The sequence below is a fragment of the Hirundo rustica genome, chromosome Z (assembly GCF_015227805.2).
Source record: "Hirundo rustica isolate bHirRus1 chromosome Z, bHirRus1.pri.v3, whole genome shotgun sequence".
Lineage (NCBI taxonomy): Eukaryota > Metazoa > Chordata > Aves > Passeriformes > Hirundinidae > Hirundo > Hirundo rustica.
In genome coordinates this window covers 22,732,499-22,751,196 of record NC_053488.1, presented here as the reverse complement: position 1 = coordinate 22,751,196, position 18,698 = coordinate 22,732,499, and the positions used below count along the sequence as shown (strand labels likewise).

The 18,698-nt window shown below is 44.5% G+C and overlaps 1 protein-coding gene across 1 annotated transcript; it reads right to left on the bottom strand.

Annotated features, from left to right (window-relative positions):
• Positions 1-1,141: 1,141 nt before the first annotated feature.
• PINLYP (phospholipase A2 inhibitor and LY6/PLAUR domain containing) lies at positions 1,142-7,203 on the bottom strand. Its single transcript, XM_040090354.1, has 5 exons — positions 7,121-7,203; positions 5,936-6,052; positions 3,655-3,804; positions 3,376-3,516; positions 1,142-1,523 (listed from the first exon to the last, which is right to left on the bottom strand). The coding sequence occupies exons 1-5, from the start codon at positions 7,167-7,169 to the stop codon at positions 1,297-1,299; spliced, it is 684 nt and encodes a 227-aa protein (XP_039946288.1). The 5' UTR covers positions 7,170-7,203; the 3' UTR covers positions 1,142-1,296.
• Between the last annotated feature and the right edge of the window lie 11,495 nt (positions 7,204-18,698).

Here is an 18,698-nt window from a genome sequence, read left to right as displayed (position 1 = left end):
TTTATAGACTGATCACATATAAATTCATGCACAGACATGTAAGCATAGTTATCTCACTTCTGCCACATGTTCTGGTTTGGTTTCAGCAGCCAAGGTTTTCCTAGCACTGATCTAGGATATGAAATTGCGTTTCTGATCCTGGGAACTCCATGCCCAAAATACGTGCTTGCACTGTACGCTGGGGCTGTTAGGGGCAGACACAACCATAAACTTTGCTTAATAGTCCTGTAGTCTGCTCCGAACTGGGCCATTCATCTGGAGCAGACACACAGGAAGATGTTGAAGTTTGCTAACAACCTCCCACTGTACACCTCAGCATCTCCCAGAGCTCTCACAACTCCATCCTCTAGCCTACAGCAAGTACTAACTCCCAGGTATGGAAATAATGCCTGCTGAGGTATTTTTCTTCAGTGCTTTTGTGTGATACCAACCCAAGGATACCAGGGAATGAGGCAAGGAGTGGTTAGGGCAGAATAGCCAGGGTATTGGTTGTGGCAAATGTAGAAGTGGGAAGGCTGCAGAGGTTGTGGGTGTAGTTCAGCCAACAGAGAGGAGATAAGCATTGAGCTGAAGTTTCCCATTAGTTGGACTCCCAGCCATCTGTCACCATGGAAAGCTATCTATTTAATGAAATTAAATGTTCCCAGCATAAGCATTTATTCCAGGTAATCATGAAACTTAAGACTAAACTAGAGAGTGTCTGGTATAGCAACTTCTTGCCAGAAGCAGGTTGCTTACTGCAGTGTCTTATATTCCAAAGCAAATACTATTTGTGGCCCAGGGCCACAAGCAGCCCTTTGAGCTGTGGGATTCCTTCTACTTGGACAAATAGGACACAAGGGTACCCTTTTTGGAAAAAGGGGCAAGTAACCTTTCTCAGGGTGAACCTCTCAGGAACTCATCTCCAGTCCTTTTCAAAGCCAGGAAAAGTAGCTTTGTATGTTGCCACTTTTACTGAGATAGTGGATATAAGGCTCCAGGGCTGTCTTGAGAGCTCCCACTTCCTGTGCAGGGTTTGAAGACCTCATTTAGTCTTGTATTGTCCCAGTGTGGACAAAGCACAGAGAGATTGCAATACAAAACCAACCACAATTGAACTGATGAAGCTTTAAATGATATTAAATCAGTGTGGAAACAAAAGAAGTGTAAATGCTGTCTTTATTCTGTGAAAATATGAGAGAAGAGCTATTCTGAAAATAAAATCCCCATACAGAAGAAGCTACAGCAAAAAGGACTAAGTTGCAAACCACCGCTGAAGTTTGCTGTGGGTATTGCTCAACTCAGCACCAGTGAGACTCAGAAAAGTACTTTCTGCAGGAGGAATCCTGACAGGACAGGAAGGAAGGTTGTGTGTGGAGTGGCAACCCCGGCGAGAACCACGCTGTACATAGCAGAAGCTGGTCTGCATTGGAACCGTTTCAACTTTATGTCCATCATCCCCAGGCTGGTTTTTCCATCTCCTACCATATTGCATTCAGAAATGGTGGTGCAACCCTTCATGGCAGCTTTCAGAGACAGTCCACCTATGCAAGGGAAATACAAGAAATGCATGCCACGCACCAGAGGATCCAATCCCCAATGTTATTCCCCCCCGGCCATGCAGTCTCCATTTCCAGCCTAAGAACTGCCCATTCATTACATCCAGTTGGTTTCAAATCCATCAGGACTGTTTGTTCCCATCCCCTGAACAAAGCTGAGGAAACAACATGGCAGTCTTGACTTAAAATAAAAATGATTTAAAGTTTGTCTTCTTTCTTTCTGCTGAATAAATATGACTTTTAAAAATTCTAAGTATTTAAATTTATAAAGTGAAAATGTCTTAAGTAGTTCTCTTTCTCATGTTTAAATATTCTTCTGCCCAAGCTTTGGCTTCCTAAAGAAACCAGGGCTGTGTAACTGTACGCCAGGTATTAGTTTTTTCCTTCTCTCTCTGACCCTTTCATGACACTCCAACTGGATGACTTTCTCTCAGTCAGATTTGACATGGAATTGAGAAGTCTCAATGACAATACCAGCTGAACCATTTATTAAGAGGAATTCATTCTCGAAGACTTTACAGCATTTTAGCCAAACCAAGAGAGAAACCTACTGATGAGCCCACTGAAACCTGAACTTGTACTTTGCCGGCTCTGGAGCATTTGCCAGAAGAGGAGACCTGAGCAGCTGTTGAGTGCCTAACTCCCCACTCAGATATTCTTGCTCGTGTTGTTTGCTTTTGCTAATGCTATTCATGTGTCTCTGCTGTGCAGGTTATGGAGGTCTGGAATACTTTGGTGGACAGTATCTCAAATACAAATAGCATATTGAGACACTTGATTAGTTCCTCACCTTCCTGTGCTCCCCTACACTGCTGTTTTCTTTGCACAGTTTATCACACTGCATAGGCCTTCTTCATTCACAGTCGCTGATCAAGCAAGTTAAGGCAAGTCAGGAGCATTCTTATTTCAGTGGTACACTGAATTAATTGACCCACTCTATTTTCATTGCTGTGACTACAAAAAATCTTGGTTTTCTTCATGTTGTCTCTGTGAAACATGATCTAATTCAGGGTTTAGACTGCACATTAATAAAATCTATAGGAAGGACCTTCAGTCATCACAACATCACCTAGGAATATTATCAACTCAAAGGAACTTCATCCATAACCATATACAAGATAATTGTTTTTCAGTCTGCTTATACAGCTGGTGTTGCTGCCCTTTATTTCCATGGGTTTTTTCCTGCCTGTTGGAACACAGGTGTGCCACGAAAGGTGAAAGTATTTTACCTGCAGTAGGGGTGGAAAAGTTTGCACTGTCTACTTTCCTTTCTCTAGTTACAGGACCTGAGGTGGGAAAAAGATTTCTAATGGATCTGTTCAAAGGCTGGACTTCAAGTGAGGGGACCTGTCCCTGGCTTTCCTCATGCAGAAGCACCACTACAACAGTGTCTTGTCCCTAGTATCCCCACGGGAAAGCAATGTTTCTGCCAAAATTCCATCTGAACCTCCACTAAGATGGTAACTGGTTTATATCCAGATTCACCCTCATACATCCTAGCTGGGGCCAGCAGGTTCAGGGGCTTGGTCAGGTTTGTTACACACCCATGTACAGATTGCCCCAAGAAACTAGTTCCACTCTTGATCTCAGTTATCCCATGTTATGAGGAATTCCAGAAATTATCCATGCATGATTGGGAAGAAGGAAAGAAAAACAATGCCTGCCCTTTGATCAGCTTGAAGTTTTCAGTTTACATCTCTGAGTTCCTTGTATCTTCCTCTTTTTTTACTTCACACCTTTTGCCCACTTTTATCTCAGTAGTGCTTTATCTTAGACTAGTTTCACCCATTTGACCCACCAAGAAGACAAAAAACACCCCCAAATGATAGGCAGTTACCAGCATTCATTAACCCAGCAAGGTCAACACATTGGTCTTCAGATCCAGTGCAGTTTACAACTTCATTACTGCACTGAAAGGAGTCCACGCTATAGCAGGCAGGACACTGGTATCCATTGGGTACATCATTATCTGGTGGCACTGGAATGAAAGACATTGGCTGTAGCTGGTTTCAGTGAGAGAATGAGGGGAAGAATCCAGGTGATGGCTTAGCCTGGAAGGCCTCACCATGGGATGGATCAGACAGAGAGGGAGTGGACTATAAGGAAAAGAGTTTACATGAAACGGAGGTGGTCCGACAGTCATCGCCTGTGCAGCAAACCAAGTGGCTCTTTGCTTTCACCTTCCCATAGTTCACGGTGACAGGACCAAGCTGGCACATGTGGGATGGCAGGCAGGACTTGATGGATGAAGAGATGGCCATTCCCCCTGTCAGGAAGCAGAAGTCAGTGCCAAGTCCTTCAACACAAAGTAACTCCCTTCCCCTCCCCTTAGTTCCTGTACCACCTTCTAGGCAGCTGTCCCAGGGCCTGAGAGGGACCCCTGAGCCCCCTGAGAGGCATCACCAGTGAGCCAGAACACCTCATCTGCAGAGACTATGGTGTGACACATGCCTCTGACCCATAGGAGGCTTGCTCAACCTGTGTAAAATCTGCAGAGTGCACAGTCCATCATAGCCACAGGCATCCTGACATGGGCAAGTCTGGTCTACCCCATCAGCTGAGCCCAAAAAGTGTAAAGGAGAGCAGAACAGCTAAATTGAGTCTGCTGAAGTGCTTGCAGGTTGAAGGGTGGTGCACCAGCAGAAGAAAGCAGGTACTAGGGCTTCCAGGGCCAAAGCTGGTAGGATATGAGCCAGACTCCAGTCTAAAAAGCAACAATCACATCACTAAGGCTGAACAATGACTGAGGCCATGTCTCTAGCACAACTGAGTGTCCAGCTGTGTCAGGGCTCAGCACCAGCTTTGACTTATCAACCATGGGGACATGGTTACTGATTGACAACATTTCCTGTGAGGACAAGCTAAAAGAGTTGGGATTGTTCTGCCTAGAGAAGAGCAGGCTCCAAGATCACCTTATAGCAACTTACAGTGCCTAAAGGAGTTACAAGAGGGTTGGAGAAGGGCTTTTGACAAGGACATGAACTAATAGGGCTAGAGGGAATGGCTTCAGACTGAGAGGGTAGATTAACATTAGTAATTAAGAAGAAATTCTTGACAGTGAGGGTGGTGAGACACCAGGACAAGTTGACAGGGAGAGCTGTGGATGACTTCTACCTCTGGCAATGTTCAAGGCCAGGTTGGATGGGGCTCTAAGCAACCTGGTCTAGTGGAAGGTCCCCCTGCCCAGGGCAGGGAGTTTGAAACTAGATGATCTTCAAGGTTTATTCCAAAACTGATTGATGATGACGATGATTACAATGATAAGGTAATAGCTGAGCCCTGGTAGCACTGCATGGCTGCATGGTGTCCCCCTCCTTGCTTGACAACCGGCAAACTTCTTTCTACACACATCACCAGTGCACCACCAGCACCAGATGTCAGCAGCTTAGTGTGGGTCATGGTTCAGTCTCTCTGCTTCCTGACTCAACTATTCACCTTAGCTAGAATTAAAAGCCAGTGTCACCTCCCGCTATGAGGTTTTGTGTTGCATTCTGCTCTGCGTTGATTGTTTTCATATTGTATTTTATGTTACTTATTTTTATATTGGATTTTGTGTTATAATGGTTTGTTCTGTACTCCCCTGTTCTTCTGGAAAGTATTCTGTTCCAAGGGTTGTCCCTACCCCTCTTCCCTGTCACTCCTCCCAGTCCCCTCCTACAGGCCCTGTCTGTCATTTGGCTGTTCCTCCCAGCTTTTGAAGAGTTTGGGAAAGGACATCAAATGATAGGGCAAGAGCCAAGGGGGTTCCTCCCTTTATGTTTCCATTGGTTTCTTTAAATGTCCCTCAAATCCTGTTCCACTCCCATAAGTGGCTAAGGATCCCTCATTGTGTGTTGGTTTGTCCCCTCCTTTAGCCCCTTCCCTGGATATAAGCCCGGACCCCGCAGCCAGGCAGGACTTAGCCTGAGCAGTGGAACTGAGGCAGACATCCGATCAGGATGGCATAAAGACTGAAATAAAGACCTTGGACTCACCCTCTCACCAAGTCTGACTCCTTTCCTCTGCCACAGATGTGGTCTCTCTCATGATAAGGGGAAAAAGCCCCTGCACCACTCTCCTGATTTCTAGGACCTATGGGAGTTTTCTTGTCTTGTTGCAGTCTTGAGCTAGTCTGGGCGAAAGGGAGCCAGGGGCTCCAATAGAGACAGGTGACAGTTTTGGTCCTTCCCTCCACACACAAGAACCAAATCCTCCCAGGAGAAAACTGCTTCTCGAATTGAGGAATAAAGAGCTTTTCCTACCCTAGACTGTCCTGATCTCTTGGTCATCTGTCAGTAAAAGCAAAATGAGCAGGTTATCCAAGGGCAGACCATACTAACAGTGACAGAAGTGGGGAGAGAGACAAGACCCCAGCCAACCCCACTCTGAAAGCCACACTGGCTTAGAGAATGTCTCACCTATTAGGACCTCATGCAGAATAATGCCACAAGTGTCTTCACCACCAGTGCAGGTTTTCATGGGGCCAGAGCAGCTTTTTCCCATGCTGTGACATATCTCGCACTGGAGGCAGGTCCCTGGGGAGGGAAGGACACATTCCTGAGCAGCAGTCATAAGCGATCTCATTTCCCCTTTCACTGGTGTTTGATTTCAGCACTGATCAGCACTTTTCGCATTTCTCTTTTATTTCCTGTTTCATTGTGCAATCTATGTTCGTCTTTTCGTGGGGTTGCTGATTATAGCAGCCCTACAAACCCGTTCAGCCTCAGGCAGGCACTCAGGTGACCCTGGATCCACAGACCCCAAATTCTCTCTTTGTAGTGAATAAGGGCACCCAAGTGGCTGGGGGACAAAAGCTGTCAGCAGGTACTGGCTGTACTCTGTACAAACTACAGACTTTCTTTGTAAACGTTATCTCTTTGTGTATCTCTTTGTAAGCATTAGGGGAAACCACTTTCACCAGATACCTGCTGAAACACTTTAAGCAGACCAGAATATCAGATACTATCTGATATTCATCAGGATATCATCAGGAAACTCTTAAAGGAATAACATGTATTTCCACAGAGGACAAACAGGATCTCTTCCATGACACACACCAGAGTGTAAGAGTCCAGCCTCTAGATTAACTGGTCCAGGGCATGTGTCACTTCCCTAAAGCCAGGTGCCAACTATGCTGCCTTGCAGTGGTCGTGGCATCTATTGTGACCCAGGACCTCCAAGGCCGCAGTGGTTTTCTGGGGGAGAGCTGAAGGATGGCTGAGATGACATTATGTCCAAAATGTCACACAACCCTGGACGTAAGTAAAATAAATGAGCCTGGAGATGGATTCAGCTTACCAAAATCTGGCTGCCTCTGGGTAACCTGAACCACTGTGTTGGCTGTCCTGGCTATATCAGTGGTGAGCACCACAGAAAATTAGACTGCAGGCTCAAGCTGTGAATGTCAACACCCTCATCTGAACATGGGCTCATAGAACCAAAGATTCCCCAAGACGAATCACCCTCACCCCTCTGCAGTGCAAGTCCTCCAAGACGAGGGGCATTTATGGTTCAGATGGCAGCAATAGCCTCACACGCAAAGCACTCCATTCCCAGACGTCTTTCATGTCTCACAACCCCATGGATCCCACTGAAAAACTCACCTGGGTCCAGGAAAGCCAGGAGAAAGCCTAGTCCAAGGGATACTCTCATGCTGATGGGATGTAAGCACAGGGAGCTGCCAAGTCTTGCCCAACAAAGCACTGTGTGTCACAAGGGCTTTATAAACTGGAAGGAGAAGGAGTGTTTTGGGGAAGTAGAGGTTGGGGAAGTTTTTGGAACGATATATGTACTGCTGAGCACTAACATCAGTGTTTGCTTTTTCTTTTAAAGCACAGGTTTTGCCTTTTCCTTCACATGAGGGATGCTGTTTGTTTTCCCCCTGTTTAGAGCATGCATCCTATGCGGTAAGACTGGCTTTCCTGGTGATACCAAGTATGTCGCTGGTAAAGACTTGGAATGACATTCAGCCTCCACCATCCATATGAATGATGGAGAGGAAACCATTTGAAAACCCCGTTGTGCTCTCACTGTTAGACCCAAAGAAGTAAATTATAGCAAGGACCAACCAGGAAATTCCCCTGTGGCTGAGTTTTTTATGCCTGGTTTCCCATTTCATCATTCTCATCACAGAGTCAGGAGCTCTCATGCCTGGAGTACAGCAGCCTTAAAGCAGTAAGCTTCCTCTCCAAGCTAGAGTGCAGCTTCAGTTTTTAAAGTGACTGCCAAAGGTCAGCTTGGAGCAGGCTCAGTGAAGGGTTCTTGGGGATGCTTACATCAGAGCAGCAAAGCCAGTACTCCAGGGTTTGGGTTTTGATATAAAACACTTGGAGGTTGATAAGGAAGTCTCCTGTTGTCCTTCTGGGCTTTAAATTAAATCAAGTCAGCAGAGATGTGGTTGCAAGACAGCCTGGTCATAGATTAGGTAAGGTTATAGCAGTTTTCTGTGCCCTGGCATCTTATGACAGGCTAATGACAAGCAGCAGTGACCAGCTTGCCCATTGGCCCACAGGTTCCGTGCCTCATGTGCAGGTTTTAGCAGGGTGTGCTGCCTCATTGAAACCATACTCTACCCTGGAGATATCCTCCTGTCCTGCACTATATTGGAAACAGACCCTCCAGGACTTTTTGCACTGGCAGATAGGAAGAATTGAAGTGCTCTCATGCTCCCTTCCCATTTGAGACTAACCTCTTCAAAGGACAGTGGTTTTTTTGACATTTCCCAATATATTGAGTAGTCCAGTGGGACCACTTCTTAGCTAAGCCCACAGCGCTGTGAGAATGGGAATCACACTGGGTAAGAGCCTTGGTTCCCCATTGTCCATAAAGCTGATATTACAAGGAAACAAGGGAGAATTATATCTTCACCCTGAAATTCTTTTTCTGCTCAGAAATGGTCTCATGCTACAGTAGATATGTTAAAATGTAATCACATCTTGACTGCAGCCTGTTCAGGATTAAAATTAATTTCTTATTGGTCTTAAACCTCAGACAGAATAAAATCATATCCCCAAGCAGGCTGGGGTACCTAGGTTGGGGTGATTCTGCCATTTGACTACATGTGGGACTGCAGATACAGATAGGAAGATGAGAAGATGTGACTGTCTCTGGTGATTTTAATTTCATGCTCTTTCATTTAGGATGATTAGTGAAGTGCCTGGGGGACTTTCCTTGAACAACATGACTGCACTAGTCTCACTGAATTATACAGAACTTACCTGCTTCCCACCTCTCACAGAGCGAGGGTGTGAAGCTGCAGCCTTTTCTTGTGCTCTTTTAGAGATGAAACCAAGCAGAACAAGGAGGAGGCACAATCTGCAGCAATAAGAGACCTGGAAAATAAGACTTATTACAGAAGGTGAAAACAATAAAGGTGCTCAGGGGACACCCAGTCACATCATACACATCTACAGAAAAACAGGGGTAGATAGGAAAAAAAAAAAAAACCAGCTATCATAGGGGGCATACATTAGGCAGTGTGGGAATTTTTAAACAGTGACAATAGTGAAGGTGGTTTCCTGGGAAGGTGTGGATCCTCCATCCTGGGTGGCTTGGAAAAACAGACTAGACCAGTACTTATCAGGGAATTATTTAAGTGGGTAGGATCCTGCTCCAGGGCTGGGAGATGGATTAGATGCTTTCTCTCAAGATTGCTTCTAATTTGGTTCTTATATTTTAATGTCATAGTGTGCATGAAGTGCCTGTCTTCTGCAGCATGCCCAGGTTTCCAGAAGGAGAGGAAGATGATATCACAGCAGTCAGACTCTTCAGAGAGCTGAGACAGAGGCTGGGGGAGTCAGAGAAATCTGTGAGATGAGAAAATTTAAAAATCCAGCCCTGAAAATAGGAAGGGGAGGTGAAAAGGGATGAAATTAAAAGGAAGATCACTCTATGATCAGCAGAAGAAAGACATCCATCTAGGCTAGAGCATCTAAAAAAATGTGAATTTGTCCTGCAGAGTTGTAGTAGAAAATTCCAGTGACTTTCATAAAATTGGAGAATTGTTTAGGTTGGAAAAGACCTCTAAGAACATTGAGTCCAGCCATCAACCCAATAGTGCCAAACCACCAATAAATCATGTTCCTAAATGAAATATCTACATATCTTCTAAATACCTCCAGGGATGGTGACACCACAACTTCCCTGGGCAGCCTCTTCCAGTGCTTGACAACCCTTTCTGTGAAGAAATTTTCTCCATTTCCAATATAAATCTCTTATGGCACAACCTAATTCTATTTTTCTCTCATTACGGGAGACCAAACATAAAGGTATGTCATCAAAGCATGAAAATAATATATCAGATTTACATCACAGCTGAAGAACCCAGGTCAGAAAGCTCTGAAAAAGAAGGAAAAATGACAAAAGTGTGACAAAGAAAGTAAAAGTTAGAAAGGATTTAGGTGAACAGTTCCTGCAGGGGATACTGGAGGAAAGCCTTGCACAGTCTTAACTGGCTTTGAAAGAGAGAAACTCCAATGGAGAATTACAATGATAGCTTTAAAAAAGAAGAAGTGAGGTCAGAGCTAAGGATAAACCCTCTGATGGTAAGATCAGCTGGGGCCAAGAGGAGCATCCTTTTCCTGTGATGAAACACTTGGGAAGGAACCAGAAGGACAGGATGTGCCTGAGTGAAGGGCAAACCAGAGCTCTGGAAACAGACAAGTGCACAGGGACTGCCAGCCCTCGTCCCTCACAGTCACTGCAGCACAAGGGCAGACAGTCACACAAACAAGGGCTCCCCTCCCAGCAGCCCAAAGCCAGCAAAGCCCTTTCTGCGATGGCAGACAAATTAGTGGTCAGGATGAAGCCCTGTACACAAGGCTGGGATGCTCAGCTGCATCCAAAGAGTTACCCAGAGTACTGGCAGCCACAGCAGGGCTATCACCCGTTGCCCACATGACCAGGACACAACGCCTGTAAAAGACTGGAGGGACCATCACCACAGCCATTTTTAACCACAATGTGTCTCCATTTCTTCTTCTCTTTAGAAGACAGTCCTAACTTCTCAGCCTCATTGGGCTAACATTTTGGCTGTGCTAACATGCAATCTGTGACTTCAGGACCTTGTATGTCTCCAACAGCTCTAATACCTCCAGTAAAAGAATAAGTAACAGTGTTCCAAAACCCCGGACACAGATTCTGTAGGAGCAGTAGAGCAAAGGTGTCTCCTTACCTCTGTTTAACCATGATGCAAGAAGACAGAACCACAACATGTTATGACATTTCAATGGTGAAGTCATTCACCCCATTAAAAAAAAGCTACTGAAGAGGACTCAAACCCACCCATTTTCTGAGCTGATTCCTTGTTCTCCATAGTAGAGACTGGCAAAAACTGCTGGTCTAGTTAATCAGGCAGGGAAACTTAACACAGTGACTCTAACCACTCCATGGAAGGATTAGTACACCTGTCCCGAAGGGTGAGAGCAGGCGGAGTCTCACCACATGCTTGCTATAGGCTTTACTATAGGCTGAGGACATTTTCACAGAATCACAAAATGGTTCGGGTTGAAAGGGGTCTTAAGGACCATCTAGTTCCAACCCCCTCTCACCTTCCACTAGACCAGGTCAAATTTTATAGTCATTTGTGTTAGCTGTGATTGCACAAATTAATAAACCAGCCAGCTGGTGGGAGGCCAGTATAAATCTAATTGCCACTCCTGATATGGAGCTTCCCAAGGAACCCTCTCAGCTGTGCTCCCCCAGTGCTTCACCAAATAACTCTAGGCCATAAAGGAGGGGATTTTATTGCCTCTCCCCACCTACTGCTGATGTGGGGTCAGTTCTTGAAACCAGACCTGGGGAGGGAAAGCTGGTGGCACACAGATGGTTCAAGGGAGCAAAGTCACACCCATGGCTTCATGGGAGTCACAGAACCAAGAGTTTGTCAGCAAGGAAGTTACCACGTGTCTGGAAGAGCAGCATTCCTGTAATAGGGTGCAAATTTTCACGCATTAATTTCCCATGTTGACTTGAAATGGCATAGTGCCAATACCAGCTCCCAGGTGGCTGCACTGAGCCTTCTCCTTGCACCTCTCCCCAGACAAGGACTCCCTCCCTCTTCCAGCCAGTCCTGAACCTGCTTGTCTTGGTTTGAAAAGACAGATGTCTGCTAGGGAGAGGTGGGGCCTCTCTAGGAATGGGGAATTCCAATCCCTTCCTTCCAAGTTATTATAATTTAGAAGATTAAAAAAAAAACCCAAAACTTTTCAGTCAGAGCTATGGGGAAAGGAATAACAGTCCTTTACTAGTAAATGTAACAGGACAGACAAACAACAGCAATAATAATAAACAGAACAAAGAACCCTGATAGGCTTTGTCTCACAAGTCCCAGGCAGTCTGATCTCTTGGGACCCCGAGAGCACCAAGCCAATGGTGGAAAACTCTGGCTCTGATCAGTGGAAATGGGGGGTTATCCCAGCAGGCAGGGGGTGTCCTGGCAGGCAAAGTGAGCAGTGTTGAGGAAGCCGCGACGGCTGGACAGGGCTGACCCAGATCCAGCAGGGCAGGTGAGGAGCTCCAAATTCCTGGGCGCTCCAGCAGATGATGGAGGGTGGTAGAATTCCCAGGACCAGACCCTCCATTAACAGTGGACTCCTCACGCAGCCAGCAGTCGCCCGACCATTCTCTCCGAAACCGAGAGCGGAAGAAACCACCCCCAGCTCCCAGAGCCCCTGAGCCTTTCCCTCCCCACCAAACTAAGCGATCTACTTCTTTTGTGTGGGTCAAGTAGCTTTTAAGCATCAGTATTTAGTCTCTTAGTAACTTATGGGGGGGGAAAATGCTATAGGAAAACTGAATCCCCAACACTGCCTTACATAAAAATACCCTTCAGAGTTCAGTTTCCAGCCAGGCAGGTTAGTCTCTTAAGGTGAAAGTTCCTGTTGGCAAAGAACTTATGAACCAGGGAAGCTGAAGTCTAGAAATAATAATAATGTAATAATATAAAACTGCTGCTTAAATGCTTTCTTCTGTGGCTAAAAAATATGATCGTTAACATGTTATTGTACCTGTGCAGCAACACTCTTGAGAAAATACACAAAATCAAGTTGCTGAATGTTATCAAATCATGAAATTTCATCTTTCAAGGGATCAAGACATTTAAAGGAACGTTTTATTTTACCTTTTACAGTTTTCCATTCATGCCATTAACATTGATGAGTTGTTGGCGCCCTGGCCAACAATTACCTTTAGTTACCTTTTCAGCTGGAATAATTGCCAGGGAATCCAACTGCTTTTCAAATATCCTGAAGGAAGATGAATTTGCACACACATTAGCGTGTTCCATGAAGTTCCTGTTCCAGAATGAGTCATCAGCAATGCCATCCTTGAGCATTCAAGAAAACAGTGCCTGTTCAATCCATTGGTGGATGTTGTAGAAAGTCCATCCCTTACTAGATATTCACACCTCTTATTAGACATTCATATTTCAACTTCCTCTTCAATGAACTGCTCCAATGCGCAACTTTACCAGCAGCCGAGCTCATTCACTGAGAGAGTTCCAGACTGGCAGCTGAGGCAGACTGGTTTGCCAATTTTAACTGGTAGATTAGGCCATACTTAATGCTGCCATGGTCTGGTATCAGAAAAATCCAATGAATACATAAGATTAAGCCTTTTAATACAATATTAATATCCACATATTATATTTATTATTCATGGCAGGAATTAGGGCTCTTAAAATGGAATAGAAATTCAGTGCTTCAGGAATAATATCTAAGTGGGCTCTCAAGTAACCTGGATCTTGTTCCTTGAGAAAGTTGCCTGACCCCAAGCCCCTGTCAACTTGATTTAATGTGTTTAGATGGATTTATTTTTTCCTGCTTTCTGCAAGAAAAGTCTTCCATCCCAGTTGAAACCCTGCAAGCTGAGGATTTCAGGCATTCTGTGCTAAAAGGCACTGACTCTCAAGTAAGCACTGCACTTGACCTGAAGCCATGGAACAGGCTTCCAAAATTGAGTGATAGCACTGGGATTATGGGTGTGTAGTTTGAATAAAAGTGTATGATATCACAGGGAAAAAAACCTAGGTTTTAGGTTCCAGTATATAGTAATATAGAGAGAGCAAGATGCAAGATTTCAGGTGTTGGTTAAGTTCTTCTTTCACTTTCTTCTTCGTGGGTTTGGGTGGTAGTTTTCTATTTGGGTGAAAAGGTCCACATTGCGGACCTCAGGTATTTGGTTATTTGGTTAAAAGTAAAAATAATATCGGTGTCATCTCGTTATTGGACAAATTGTGCTTAAAGACCTTGGAAAGAGTTAGAGACAGAGCTATTTTCTACCTTGTTAGCTAGAACTCACAACTCTTGAGTCTGTACTATAGATGAGAGTTGATAAACATCTGAGTCTGAACACAAAAAACTGCGTCCCCCATGCTTTCATCCCAGCTCTAACAGAAGACAAGGAAATAAAAACCTCACACCTCCCATAGAGCTGGAGCTGATGATGAAGGTCCCAGGTCTTGGGAAGGCAGTGAACAAGTGGCAGCCTTCTATATCTTGATGGAATTTGTGAAAGAATAAATTAAAATAATGGGAACCCATAAAGTTTTTTTAAAGTTCTAATTTTGTGGGGGGGAAAAAAGGAGCCAGCCAAAGACAATGTGGCAATGAGGCATTGATAGACTGCAGGTGCTAAGCTGATCTGGGAGATTTTGAAGGAGAAAGATCCATTCAGCCACTCATCTATTCCTTCCCTCTGGCTATCCACTGCACCTATCAGCACACCTCTGGCATGGAAAGCCTGCTTAAAACAGACTACATACTTGGAAACAGGAGATGTGAATTGGCAAAGGAGTTAATTTTTGCCCTGGATTGCATTTTTTTCTGAAAAATATCACTGTATCTGTTTTCCACCCTCTCTTTGTCTTCAGTCAATTACTAACCAAGTCCCATTGACAGGAGACAAGATTTTATCATGAAAAGCAGCAGTCACAAGTGAGTAAGACCTGCCTTGGAAATGGAGAGATGCAGCCAAATCAAGAAAAAAAAAAATTGTTATCACTGGACTTGAGACAGAAGGCTATGCTGTGGTACAAACTCTCTGCATGGTGGGGAATATTCGAAAGCCGGCATTTCTTTAAACCTTTACACAGATGTAGACTGTCTGTTTACACTGGAGATCTTTGAGGTGTGAAGATCCAGACAACCTCATTTACCACTTTTTCTTAAGCTGAAGTGATCTGGAACTGACTGAACCTTCCTTACAATTTTTGGCATTCCATCTATCAGTAGTGTAATGTTACTCCATCAGTGCCATTTTTTCTGTTGCAGGACTTTTCCTGAGAGTGTACACATCATTTCCAGTGAGCCCAGGTGTTATGTGCTTTTCAGCACCACTTTCTGCCTCTTCTTTCCAGGCCTTTAGTGTGAAGTACAACACATTGCATAAGGAAGAGCCCAAAAACCCATGCCCGGCAGCACAAGGAGACATCATCACAGTTTTCCAAATGATGCTCATCTTTCCCATCCCTTTCCAGTCCAACGTTATTCATGGGGTGATAAGCATCATAAAATAAAGGTATTCCCAAATTAATGTGACAAGCATCATAAAATAAAGGTAGTCCCAAATGAATGTGACATATAGCACTAGGAAGATCATGTTTGCTTAAAGCCTGCATTGGTCTGGGCATTTTTTAATCATCAGTCACTTTCAGAAAGCAAAATCTGTTGTTGGATTTGTCTGGTAGTTCTTTCATTCTCTCACACATTCACGAGGAAATGCCCTCATTGCTCAAGGCAAGGCAGGCCTCCAGGGCAAAACAACTGTTTGACAAGTTGTAGTACTGTGGATGTTTCAAACTGAAAGAGAGTAGGTTTAGATAAGATATTACTATATATATATATATATCTTTACGGTAAGGGTGGTGAGGCACTGGAACAGGATGTTTAGAGATGTTGTGGATGCCCTATCCGTGCGAGAATTCAAGACCAGACTGGATGAAGCTCTGAGCAACCTGGCATTGCCTGTCCATGGCAGAGGAGCTGGAACAAGATGATCTCTAAGGTCCCTTCAGCCTAAACCATTCTGTGTTCAAATATTACAGCAAACATCAGCTAAATATCCAGGAACAGCAAACAGTGAATGACACAGGTAGGGATCCAAGCAAAACTCCAGAGCACTCAGCATGGAAGTGTCTGGGGTAGCTCGGCACCAGCTGGAAGAGCTTGTGACACAGCACCATGTGGAGACATGGGTTCAGGGCCCGTGAGTGGGGTGGGTATGGGGTGCCATGCTGGCCTCCAGGATCCAGAGCAAAAGGAGCTGTCTGTCCTGTGTGGCATGGAGGTGCTCACACAGCTATCTCCCACATGGTTTCACCAGTGATGGGGGAGCTCTGAAACCAGTGTCAGACACTGCTGGCCTGTGTCCAGAGCTGTGTATGCCACAAGACAAATTATCTTGATACTGCTTGTCCTCAGATGCAGATTGGAAAAAAGAGGGTAGAAAGCACCAAGTCTCCTGAATGACCTTACAAGGGATAATTAAACTTTTCCATGACTTGTGCCTCAAATCCTGTGATCAGTTTTGGGCCTCCCATTACAAGAAAGACATTGAGGTGCTAGAGCATTTCCAGAGAAGGGAGCAGGGAAGGAAAGGGAGCTGAGGGAGCTGGGTTGTTTAGTCTGGGGACAAGGGGACTCAAGGGGGACTTACTCCCTCTCTACAACTCCCTGACAGGAGGGTGTTGGGTCAATCACTTCTCCCAAGCAACAAGTGACAGGACAAGGAGAACTTGCCTCAAGTCATGCCAGGAGAGATTTAGGTTAGATTTAGGAAAAGGGTTTTTTCACTAAAAAGTTTTGTAAAACCCTGGAACAGGTGCCCAGGGAAGTGGTGGATTCATCATAGAAGCAGGTGTTCAAAAAACATGTGGATATGGCAACTGAGAGCAGCGTTGGTGATGAGTGTGTGGTGGTGGTGGGTTGAAAACGGGGATTTATGATCATAGAGGTCCCTTCCAACCTTAACAATTCTTTCTATGGTTCGTCATGCTTTTACCAACTCATCCCAAAAGGATACAGACCAGGATTTCTCACTCGCTAACAAACATCTTGGTTCTGAGGATAAAAAACATACTGGCAAGGAGCTTTCTCCAGGATAATGTATGATAATGAATACATTTTCACAGATAGGCCTCACTCTGCTATACCAACCAAAAAGTCACTGGTTTCAGCAAGTCAGGAGATCAGGCTGCAGATATCATATGAAATCAAAATTTTACAGCAGGAATATCCCCAATAAAAAGTTTCTTAACTTATCAGTGACATATGCAAACAAAATCCCTCCCCCCACCCCCGAAATGTGGTTTGTAATCAGTCTGCCCTGTCTCTTCAAACCCGGGATGTTACAAACTTACCTGATAGGAGTGATATACTGACGAAGGGCTTGTGCTTGTGTCTCTTTTTAGGCCCCAAGCAGTCATCTAGGAAACCACACGATTTTAATGAGCCTGCCCCAGAGACATTAGGTTTTATGGAAACAGATTAAAAGAATTTTACATAACAACTTAATCATGCAGTATAATGAGAAAATAATAATAATAATAAAAAAAAATGCTAGACAGATAAGACATGGGAAATTCTAGCCCCAGTGATATGAAATGTATGGAAATGATAGTCAGGTGGATATAGAATGAAAATAAAAACAAATGTGAAGAAAGAAAGGCAGATATTTAAAACAGGGTTTATAAGATTATTAAAAGACTAGGGCAGTTACATATAAGAGGAAAAACCCTAATGTAGTATTTTTCAAGAAATGTTTTGTCATCTTTATTCTTTATTTTTTAACTTTTGCATGAACATAGAAGGAAAGGTTAAGGAGTACAGCTTGGTTCCAGATCTCTGCATGGTCTTAAGGAGGACTTTAAAATGTCCATATCTCAATGTGAGGAATGCCAAAATTACATTCACTGGTTCATGGAAAACCTCATTATGAGGGCCACTTCCCTCTAGATTACAGGGCAAAAAAGGTTGCAAATAAAGATGAAAATAAAGATGAAGCTGGGGCTTGGAGAAAGACATACTCTTCTTATCACATATCCTAAAACCAGAGAAATAAATGAAGCGTAGACTGCACACCCCAGCACTGGGACTTGGACTTCCAAATACTGTCAGTTTTGTAGGTGAAAATTAGTTTTGAGGCACATAGTGTTGAAGACAGTATGTGACCCCAGGCAGAGTTATTGATGTGGTCATTGATGCCTTCGAAAGGCCATGTGAATCTGCTCCTTGGGGTTTGCTGCAGCTCCTGTGTTAGGCCTGACTGCCACACAGGGATTTTTCAAATGGTACCTAAATGCATTTGATTGCCCAAACTGCAGCCTTAGCCTGCAAATTCAATCCCACCTGAGGAGGCAAGGCATTACATTACCTCTACAATTTTCACCATATCAGATGATCCCAAGCTATAAAACCCACAGATTCGTGAGACAGTCTGATAGTGATTTGCATGACACAATCCCTAGGGAAATTTAACTGCAACAGATCCAGTTATGCCAGCACTGTGTGTATGCATAGAAAAAGGTGATACCACGTCCTAAATCCCTTAGCAAAGAGACCTAAACTCAGGTGTGGTGGTGCATCCACTCGCCTTTTCCAGGCTACACTGCTATCTGGGAAATGCTCCTTAGGCCTTGGCCTTGGCAAACAGCACCAGGGCTCAGCTCTCCTCGAGCTTGTTAGAAACAGACTGCTCCCAGGAGCTGCTGCTGTCTAAGGAGGTCCTGTCTTCTTTATGAACAGCCTTTTTTCTTCCCTGAATAGCAGAAACATCCCTGTTCTCACACTTTCAAAGAAAGTGCCAACCCAAACTGTGGCCAGGATGAAACTTATGTTAGTATGTTGTTACGTATGACTAAAGCCCCCGTCTTGCAACCCCATAAGCAGTGGTCCGAAAAGAGATCCTTGGAGCTCTCCTGGGCCCCAGCCAACTGTGACCAGCAATCTCCCTCTGAGTGGGGCCTCTCAGAGCAGCCAACTCTCATGTTTGCTGTAGTCAGAGAATCTCTGGATGACAACGAATCCTAGGCCAACACCCTCAGGGCCCAACCCTTGGACGACTGGAGAGTTGCAAAGGCATGCAAAGTGAATATTTCCCTACCTTTGAGGGGAATTTTTCACAAGTACCTTCCTTGCACTCTCTCTGTGTGCATGCACGTGTGCATATGCTACAGCAAATCTGGTA